The sequence below is a fragment of the Hippoglossus stenolepis genome, chromosome 11 (genome assembly GCF_022539355.2).
Source record: "Hippoglossus stenolepis isolate QCI-W04-F060 chromosome 11, HSTE1.2, whole genome shotgun sequence".
NCBI lineage: Eukaryota > Metazoa > Chordata > Actinopteri > Pleuronectiformes > Pleuronectidae > Hippoglossus > Hippoglossus stenolepis.
In genome coordinates this window covers 2,522,449-2,533,528 of record NC_061493.1, presented here as the reverse complement: position 1 = coordinate 2,533,528, position 11,080 = coordinate 2,522,449, and the positions used below count along the sequence as shown (strand labels likewise).

Genomic DNA, 11,080 nt, shown 5'->3' with positions numbered 1-11,080 from the left:
TATTGCGGTTCAGATCCCATATACTCCTCCAGGACGAAGAACTGGTTCCACACCCATCCTCTTTTAATACGTTGGGCCCTTGACCTTCCATGTCTCCTATGCCTCGTCCTACCCTCTATTGACGTCACTTCGCCGACAGACACCCTCATGGTTTTGGGTCCAGTTGCCCCCCTGCCTGACATCACCGCACCCTTAGTTCTGCTCTGGAGCTGAGAACTTTGGGAGCTGTAGTCCAACAGGAAACAAGAGCCCACCAAAACAAGAGTGACATATTCCCTTGTGATCATCAGGGAGTGTTGATGTGAAAGAAAAAAATATGCTACTGTAAACTTTAGAACGATGGCTTCTTCCAGGGTGGAAATGGACATGCATCCACAACTGGATCCGAATCCCAATATTCCAGTGTGATCCAAGATTATAACAGGGAACAATGTTAATGTAGTGTCCTCGCTGTAATTTGCAAGTCACGAAAGAACATTATGGTGGGTGCAGGAGTCACCCCTTCAGTTTGATGTCAGCTAGCAGTCCCTCAAAGAACTTGTGTTCGGAGTAAAGCTGGCGGTAGCGTGCTGATATTTGAAGTCTTCTGTTCAATTTGTCTTTGTCATGTTAGTCCTCAGCTTCGGCACCTGCAGGAAAAAAATGAAGACAATAATCTTGAGTGTGAAAGTTAATTCTTGACCTTAAAAACAGTAAAGAAAAAAAAACAAAGAAGTCTTATCTCAAGCAGCTTAAGTTTGTTCTGACTCAAGAATGGGAATCAGGTTAACTTAGTGAACTTCAAACTGCCAATAGTATGAAGCTTTGCTGGCTCTGTTTAATATTTGGAGTACAGAGTGGCCATTAGTGGATATATCAGTTGATAGGTAATGTGGACATCCACATGATGTCCTTAGGGTTAACGGTAATTATATACCATGCATGAAAAACCCTTTTTACAGCACTTATTACACACATTTATTAATGTGTGTAATTGTATGCAAGACATCTGAGACATCTGAGAGATGATGTGAAGTGTTTACTCAGTCTGTGTCAGTCACTGCAGCCATTGTCAACAACATATCAGGCCAAGGACCAAGGAAAGGATCTCAAATCAGATCAGAGGGCTCTAATTAGAAAAAGGCTTTAGCATGCAAGGTTGGCAGCCTTGCTTGATTAGTCTGACAGCTGATGCATGGCACTTGCACGTGCAGAAGGGGCCGTTGGCTAATGCAGGGCAATGTTAGAAAGCCTCATTAGTCGTGTCATCTACAATGAGATAAGATTGCTGTGTCTTGAAATGCAACATGCCAGGGGCTTTTCAAAGTGTGGAACTCGTCAGAACAAATGGAGGACTGTACAGCAGAGTGTTTTAGAACATTTATAAACAGCAGTTGAGTCGCCAAGGGGTTATTGGGGTGTATGATGGGTGTAAGTGTATGACTGTCACACCACAGGCCAAGCGTCACTTCTGGAGTAACAGCCTGTGGTTGGGTTGAGGCAACTTATGTGCTTTGGTTAAGATCAGGGAAAGACGGTGGTTTTGCTTGCATGTTAATAAACAAGATGTGCCTGAGGTCACGGTGCTTTTTTCCTGTATTGAACCAGAACTGCATCTTTTAATAATCGTAACCAAGTGTTCTGAAAGTCTAAACAAAACCACAAACAAGTTTATAAATTTGATAATTCTGTAGTCACTCCAAGTGGATATACTACAAGTGCAAGATCCATTATATTTTGATGTTGCAGTTGAGTTTAAGGACAACAACATAATAACCTTGTGGTTTGTGGATGACTCGCTCTACCTCCCGAGCCGCAGCCGCCCTGGAGCAGTAAAAACAATGAGATCTTTGCAAAGTGTCAGTCTCACTCAAGCTATAAATATACAGAGTCTCCACAAGTCTCCGAAAGATGTGTTCAACTCCACTGTGCCGAGAAACTCTTTCAAAACTGGTCTCCTTTTTTCAAGTGCCAGTTCTCCAAGAACTACTCCTTTCAGTACAGGCAACTTTGCATTCAACCTTCATACTGTTGAGTGTTAAAAGAGAGGCACATTCACCACAAATAGGGACAATGCTGGCTTCTAAAGACATAATAATTCCTTCCTCTCAGTACTGTAAGGTGTTGCTGTTCTTGAGGAATCTATACCGTTTCTTGTGCCATGCATGAGCCAGAAGTGGGTCTGAGTTACTGTCTTTTGCTTCCTTTAGCAGCTGTTCACGATGTGAACTCCTTTCTCTGCTGTAGCGTTTGACTGGGCATAAAAGGGCTTGAAGTGACATGTCGAAAGTCAAACTCTTCAGCGAAGCTCTGGAACTCTTTGCAGCTGTAACATGGTCCATGGTCACTGTAGACAATCTGGAGAATTCCGTTTCACGTGATTTCATGGGAGTGGTCACACAGGTGGCAGACATGCTGGGGAGGAACAGCATCTCTGGATAGTTGGACAAAATAATCAATCACCAGAAGGTAATTCTTTTCATCCAAGTAGAATAGGTCAGTCCCAACTTTCTGCCATGGCTCCTGTGATCATCATAGGCTTTTTTTGGCGGTTTTGCTTGATGCTTTAGACAGATCTCACAGCTGGACACCATCCAGTTCATTAGTTACTGGCCAATAAACGGCTGTTCTGGCCCTCCTCTTATATTTTTCTACCGAGGTGCCCCTCGTGCTGTCTTTTCAGCATCTCTGGTCTCAGTGACTGATGGATGACGATTCTGTTCTTTCTGAGTAGAAGGCTGTTAACGACACTTTACTCTGATGTAATACTGTTGAATGTCACCTCTAGGCCAACCCTCATTCAGATTCAGCAGGCCTAGTTTTGCTTCGCAACATAGCAATGTATCATGTCCATCTGGAACAACTGCAAGCATGAGCAGGGCTAATGCACTGGCCATGCATGTCTACACAGCTCCAGTTAAGGTACTGTCTCGCTTAAGATAGGATAAGAGGAAATAAGATAAAACTTTATTGATCCAGACACCAGGGAAATTCAGCTGTTACAGCAGCAGGCAAGTCAGACAAGAGAATAAAGCAATATAAAAAGGCAATAGAATAAATAAATACAAATTTAATTACATAAAAAATTGCTGAGTATGAACATTAGATACAAGATTATTAACAACCCCTCTCTCACTTATTTGTCATTCATTCCAAACACGGTCACGGTACAATGAGTGTTGCATTTTTTTGGCTTTCTATTTTAAGTCCATCAAAAAAGCATCAAAGCTCTCACCAGGCTGCTGCATTCGTGGACAAAACACATCGCATAAAGGTTTTAATTTTCTTGTCCTTATCGTCCACCATACACAGACGTGTTGAATATCTCCACTGCTTGGGGTACTCCGAGGGTCTGGTTTACTGTCTAGCCCGATAGCCTGCAGGTACAGCATAAAATGGTGCTTGAACGTCCTCCAGTCACAGTCCACATTTCCAGTCCAATTCACAGCGTCAGGCGGTTTAAGACTCTCCACTCTCTTCTACATCTATTGGTGTTAACATTGATCTAAATTATAGATCAATGTATAATTGATCTATATGGGCCCAATATGGGCCCACTATGGGCCGTATATACATGGTGTACACTGCCCACTTCACACCAGGATCTCTACTGGACCCTGATTAGTACAGTTGTCTGTAAGTTATGGAACAGAAACATGTTGTCTACCGGTTTATTGGCTATTGGCCATTAATATCTGCCAAGTCCAATAAACTCTCTAAAGACATCTGTTATTTCAAATACAAGAGACATAGATCAGGCCAATGTTTAAAACAATTTCTAAAGCGTTGAGAGTTCCCAGTTGAACACTGGCCTGAATAATTGTGAAATGGAAGTAGTTTGTCTAAACTGAACGGCTGGGCAAAAAGACACTTGGTCAGGGAGGTTACTAAGAAACCAGCAATTACTCCAACAGTTTCAGAAGTCCTCAGCAGAGATGAAAGAACTGGCCTTTTATAATGAATGTTTGGATGCTATTAAGATTATTGGATGGCTAGCAACTGCCTTCAGTTAAACACACATAAGACAGAAACTCGTATAATTGATCCTGAAATTTTAATGTCAAATACCCGGCAGCATATTGTCGACCTCATCCTCACTTATATGGCCAATCAGGCTCTTAGATCATGTGAGCAAAAATTACTGGCTGTTCTCTGAACCCGCTATGAAACCTGAGGTTACCGTGTTTTTCAAGCGGTTGCACCTAATTTATGGGATGCTTACCCCAGTACTACCCAACACTCCTGTTATGTCTTGATGAAGCAGTTGAAAATTCCAAATGTCTTATGATGAGCCTCTCTGAATTGCTGCTCCATTTTATTTATTGCTTTTTCCTGGCTTTTCCTTTGTATTCAGGACTGTTTTTGTGGCTCTGTCCTCATTTCTTGTTTTTTTTTTAAGTGTATTTTGTATTGATGCAATGCACTTTGTGGTTTTTGTATCTGTGAAAGACAAAAACACTTTCAAAATAATTGTTACCTCTTTAAGAAAACCACATAACTTCCAATGGCAACATTAAGTGGACTGGCTTTGTATATTATCTGCATGTGGCAACTCCAGGATGGTTGAGGTTAGCAAGAGGACGTGAAGCTAATAACAACCTTCACACAAAGTAATGGTCTGACATAGTCATTCTCCATCCCAACCCTCTTTTTCAGTCTCTTTGCATGAAGGACAAATGTGTTTCTGAAGAGAAATGATCTTATAAATGATTTTAAGACCTGTCGATTAGTTTTAAACATTGATGATTGATCTGTTATGTATGGTGTATTTATAGAAAACTGCCCACTTCACACCAGGATCTCTACTGGACACGGATCAGTACAGTTGTCTGTAAGTTCAGGAAAACAAGATGTGCTGTTCTGCACCAAATCCCCATCCCCAGTGACGTGGTCTACAAACAAAAAATAACTGAACTGAACAAACAAAGATCATTTGATATTGGAAAAAATTACTCTCAAGCCCTGGCATTTGATTCATTTATAATTTGTTATAATATGGAAAATTTAACCAAATGTATATGTTGACTTTTTTTTGTCTTTTATTGATCATGAGGAGATTCTACCATATTTCATTCGAACAGTTTACAGGCCAAAACCCTTAATGCCAGCTTTGTCTCTGTTAACCGTAGACTAACTGCTGCAGGGCGTGGATCTATCAGGCTCGAGCTCTGCCACAGAGATTCACTTGTTTCCAGTGCAGTGGCTGTGTACAGCACAGCTTTTCTGTTACAGCTGAGAGGACGTGGGAGCTATGAGGCTTTCTATTCATTCCCTTCTATTCTCCTAATGCACAATCGGTGTTGTAGCTGCACTGCAGACTTAAATTGAACTGACAAAGTAAAATCAAAGATAAGTACATAATATTGTCATGTGGAACAATACTGTTACCCAAAAAAATCCCTATTCTTCTTTAGGTCTTGAGACGTTCCTGTGCTCCAATGCCCCTTTCATCATCATACGACCAGGCTGTCATGGATCAGTGCTCCCTGAAACAGGAGATGGTAAAAATGCCTCTTAGGGGAGGCTTTGTGTGTGTGTGTGTTTGTGTGCATGTGTGTGTTCTCCAGAGAGCCTTTAGCCCAGTCAGGCACATAACCTCAAACAGTATTAGAATAATTTTTATAGTAAAATGAAAGTGGAGTGCTACTTCAGAGCAGATAACCTAGTTGCAGCTCTCAGTGACGTGGCACTTTCAAGCTTGTTACACAATTGGCTTCCACTAAGGTCACTGAAAATATTTTTCACTTGGTCAAAACCTGTAGTTTTCTTTTTAGTCTTTATGAAAGATCCTTGAAGCTTAATAGATATCAATCTGCTGCATCAAGACACAAGTGTGTTGATAAAATCAAACCTGCCACGTTCCGCCTGTTGACTGATGCCTCTGTGCCACTGACTGCCCCCGTCAGTCCCACTCTCTCAGTATGTAAGTGCTGACCCATTCCTATACTGTTTGTACTCATCATCACACTGCTTCTGGGCTGATGGTGGGGACATGTTCACCACTGAGGACTGATGAATCCACACCTGTGTTGCCAGGTGCCAAAAACACAAACACATACAAAGAGTCCAGGATTATTGTATTGGTAGCCAACTTTTTGTCACATTCAGATCCAGACTGTGGTGCAGCCAGAGCTGTAATTAAAATGCGTGAATGATTTGAGACGACAGTTTGTATTATCTGTTCAAGCTGAACAAAAGATGTAAAACAGAGGTTGTGAGTGCCGACAGTGGCTGTCTCACAAGATCTTAATGTGGTTGCATGTATGTGACATATCCACGGTCAGTTTTCCATAATATATTCCGGATATACTTAGGATGCATAATCAACATGGTTGATTTCACTCTCATGAAATAAAACTTGTATGTTTAATCCGTTTTTTGATTTTTAAACATACATTCGACACACAGCAGCAAGTATAATCCACCTGACAACAGTTTTATGTGCAGCTATGTTTATTAAATCATAAACCTTCTAATATCATTTATTTTTGCAAGTCATTAGCGGTTTTGCATCAAAATAATTAAATTCAATGTTGGATTGGAAGTGCGATGGGGAAGTGAACCACGATGATTGCCACCTAAGTCTGTCACAACATAAATACCCCAAGGCCACGAGTGCTGTAGCTGGAAGATTTAAGAGAAACTCATGAAATAAAAAGGGGCCTGTCAGTTCACCAACAAAAACAAACACTGGAGACAGTTTACACAGCTGGAGACTATCTCTAATTCTACTTAGTCCTCACCCTCCACTTGAAAAATATTTCATTTCAGATTCTCTGACCCCTCGTCTGTCAAAAAGCGATCATTGTGGACATAGCGTGGAGCCCCGGCCCTTCTCTGGGCTGTCATTCATCCTCACTAACAGTAGCCCTTCGGCAGCTTTGTGAAAAGCTCTTAAGAGCCAACTCTCAGGCTACGTCCACACTCATGTCTTTGATTTATCTGGCGTCCACACTATTTTGGTAAATGCAGTTGGCCCCGTTTTAGGTGGAAACTCTGGGGTTGCGGTTTAGTCTAGACCAGGGGTCAGCAACCTAAGGCACGCATGCCATCATTGGCACGCGGCGCCATAATCATCGGCACACAAGCGATTTGAAAATGTTGTGTGCCGAACGTCCAGTGTTAAGCGCCACTTTGAGACAAAGCACGAAAGAAGTTTCAAGGATCAGGCAGACAAGGGAGAATCATTCAAACGTGCAGTGTCCAGGTATGGGAAGCCAACTCTCTCAAAGTCTTTGCCACTTCCAAAACCATGCGACTGAAGCAAGCTTTCACAATTCTGAATATGAGTGTGGTTGGTGGGGTTAATGACAAACGTATTATTGCAATCATAATGAGATAAACATGTTTCTTTAAAGTGCTGTTCTATATATAGCCAATATGGATGGAATAAAATGACATGTCTGTTGGAAATATTAATGTGGTTCAATAATAAAACTTAATATAAAAAAATGTTGATATGGCACACTAAGTAACAAGAAGATTTCACATTGGCACTTATTGTCAAAAAAGTTGCCGACCCCTGGTCTAGACTGACAGAAACTGAGACTGTTGGAAATAATAATGTAGATGCCAGCTTCCTGATCGGTTCTTATCAGCCATGACTCAACGACTAGTGTTGCTAACACTTTGCAGTTTCTCTGCCGTTTCTTCCTACTTTGCACAATTGCTTTGGCCCAGATTTGGTCCACACTGTCACACTGCCACACTGTCATCTGCCCCACACACAGCATGGAATGATAGCACTTGGGTGTTTGCCTGTTTGCCAGATCTGGGCCACAAGTAAGCCATAGCAATACTGCATGTCAACCAAATGTGCCAAAGGTGACCCTATTTATCATTTACACCCGCGGCCACTTTAGGTTCACATCCAGATTACACCTTGACCACCTACTCACTGCATGTTTGCCAAAAACTTTGTTTGTTTTTTGGGATATCTCGGCCACATTTGCTATTTTACAAGTGGGCCACTTTAGGCACACATCCAATTTGTCCAGGCCACAAGAAGACCAGAAGTGCCGCGTCAATGCCTGAAGTGCCGTGTGTCATTGCTGATTCTCACTGTAACACTTTCTGCAACTCAGCAAACAGAGTGGGCAAACCACCTTTTGTTTACACCTGCATGTGCATGACTACTGCAAATCAATGGCTGGAGTTTCTAGGTGTGTTAATATGGATGAAGATTATTTCTGGATAGGAATGATTGTTGTTTTAAAACTACAAAGTATTGTGTGGACGTAGCCTTACGAATGTTTAAAAGACAACTATTCTTATTTCATGAGGCCGCTGATTATCCCCTGTTAAGTTGCCATAAAATCCAACCACTAAAATCTAGAAAACCAATATAAATGGTCTTTATTTATATAACGCTTTGCTAGTCTTGATGACCACTCATTCATAAAGTGCAGCACTTTGTTATGGGCAAATCAGGGTTCAGTATCTTGCCCGGGGGCACTTTGGCCTGCAGATGGGGAAGATTGGGATCGAATCGCCGACCCTCTGGTTACGCCCACTCTGCCCCCTCAGCCACAACCGCCCATGTAAAACAAATGTTTACAAAAAACTTGAGTAATTGAGGTGCAACATGTTTGGAAAGTTTCAACTCTTACTGTTGTTTAGTTGTTTTTGTCAAGTACACATTTGACATAAAATTGTGCTACATACATAGATGTGAATGATTCCGATGAGAGGTGGGGCAGCAGGAGCAGAGGCAAATACCGATCCTGTGCTTGTTATGGTAAAGTGAAATATTCACACTCCTGCAGAGACAAAAAACGAAAAGGAGACGAATGAGGGAGATTGACACAGAACACAGAAAGTTTGTGGAGAGAAAACCCTTCTACAATCCAAAGAACTGAGCAGTTTTCCAGTGAATTCCCAGTGGCTTTGAGTCTTCTTGTTGTGGGGCAACTGTACTCTGTTGAACCTCTGAGCCGCCCCAACGGATTCAGCTATTCTTGGATGCTATTGATTTCTTTGGCCTGTGGTCTGACTGCCGAAATACTCTGCTACTCTTGATTGTTTCATCTCCTCCAGAGTGGAAAATTCCCACAGCGGGAATGAGAAGCGGGAATGAAAAGCTACAAACTTTTCCAAAACATGTTTCAATCCTATTTTAATAGGAATCCTAAAAGCTTGAAACCTATAAACTAATTCCTTGGTCATAGTGGAACATAAAAGTATGTCCCTTCATTTTGTTTGCATAACTACAGTGATTGTGTTTTGGTCTCTGAGTGCTGACCAAGTGCACGTCACTGCGCCTAAACTCAGTTGGTGATAACATGACTGAGTGTTATTTGTGCATCAGCCACAAAGAGGCAGAAACAAGTTTAATTATTTTTGACTTGGAGAGGACATTCCAATGACAGATTTTCAGTTCAGAAACTGTATGTTTAGGTTTTACAAGATTTACAAAGATTTAATATTTTGTTTAATAGAAGAACTATGCTAATCGTGTTTGTTGCTACACTAACTCATATTTTCACTTTACTCTGAGTGGTTGTAGGTCTATTCAACTGTGACCAGAGGAATTTTGGTCTGAGACTTTTAATAGCACCCCTTTTGAAAATTGATAATTAGTTCCAGAACCATTCAAGTATGTTAATTGGGCAATGTCAGACTAACACAGCTTTACAGCAGCTTATAACATTAAATAAGATACCCTCCTTAAATGCTACATGCATGTTAATGAATTCAGTATACAGAACAATTTTACATTTTGCTGCAGATGAAGTACTTTTACTTAAAATGAAATGCTATGTATGAGGCAAAAGTTAAAATGTAATCGAGCATTTCAAAGTACCATCCTGGATGGTTAGGCTGTTTTATATATCTAGAGAGATCATATAAATAGAAGTCAACCGTGTAAAGGTTCTAGGAAGGCTGATGAAGACACTGAAGAGTGGCCTGAATGCATAGTGCGTTTACTGACATGCGCTGACAGAGTGTGAACGTACGTGAGAAATGCAACTGCAGCACAGGCCGCCTGGGCTTTTTGGTGAAAACTCTTCCGCCAAATGGACAGGTGTCTCCTGTAATATTCCACGCAGCACTGAACACTAACTGGCTAATTAATGACCCCGTCAATCACACATCAGGGACGACACCCAGGGAGGAGCAGTGCAGTATACCATGTCTGCAAACGTTCCCCACCTACTCAGCGTTTGAACCAGGAAATAGTGAGGAATATATTAGAGGAAACAGCAGGAAGGTCAGAATCTGCTGCTGTTGACATTTAGTTGGAGTTGGTGGAATTTCCAATGTCCCGTATTAAGACACAAATTCAACATTTCTTTGCATTATACAAATTGGTTTATTAAAATGAAAACAGAAACTAAGCTGATGGTTTATTACATAATACTGATAATCATCATATTATTATTCCATAATCACTATTTGCTTGTCCTGTGTTAATGCTCTGGATCTGCTTCAGAATAATTCCTTATCATTAAGGTTGTAGAATTGTAGAACTGTTTGTACTCCTCAAACAGTTCTACAATTTAGTCACTTATTATTATGTTTGTGCTGGACTGTGTGTGCAGAGCTTTTAATAAACGGTTTATTTTGCAGAGTGAAGTTTGAAAACCTTTCTTCATCAGTTCCCACTGATGACACAAAGATTTAAAAACAGCTCACAAATATACCAGTTCATATATCAGTGTTAATATGACTATTGCCGCATTGTCATTAAGTCTTAATCACATGACTCAGCAGAGTTAGAAACAAAAGATACAGGGAGCGGAAAGGTTGGGTTTTTTAATTTGTATTATTTGTATTATTGTGCCAGTATGGCCATCAGCCATACTGGCACAAAAAAGCTCTACCAGTGCTGAGAAGGATCCAAACACTTTTTATAAATTTAAACTTTAGCTCAGTTAATTCCTGAAAAAGCTGATCACTGTAGTTTGCATCAAACAAAACTCAAACAGGAGGAAATGGTGAATTGGTTGAGGAGGTATGACCAACTGCCAATGTTCCCATGTTTGATGCCTGTGTGCGTATTTGGGACAGCAGGACTGTGTGTGTGTGTGTGTGTGTGTGTGTGTGTGTGTGTGTGTGTGTGTGGGTGTGTGTGTGTTTGTTTGTCACCAACTGCATGTGT

At 41.0% G+C, this 11,080-nt stretch overlaps 1 protein-coding gene across 3 annotated transcripts in view; it reads right to left on the bottom strand.

Annotated features, from left to right (window-relative positions):
* Positions 1-11,080, bottom strand: part of LOC118118417 (cadherin-12) — an 81,469-nt gene that overhangs the window by 54,113 nt on the left and 16,276 nt on the right. For 2 of the 3 annotated variants that reach the window (XM_035171625.2, XM_035171627.2), the window contains exon 2: positions 1-629. This exon is cut by the window's left edge and continues 10 nt beyond it. In XM_035171625.2, the coding sequence (XP_035027516.1) occupies positions 1-368 (368 nt within the window). In that variant the 5' untranslated portion in view covers positions 369-629. Of the gene's footprint in view, positions 630-8,643; positions 8,739-11,080 lie in introns of all 3 variants that reach the window. The other variant, XM_035171626.2, reaches the window with a different exon arrangement.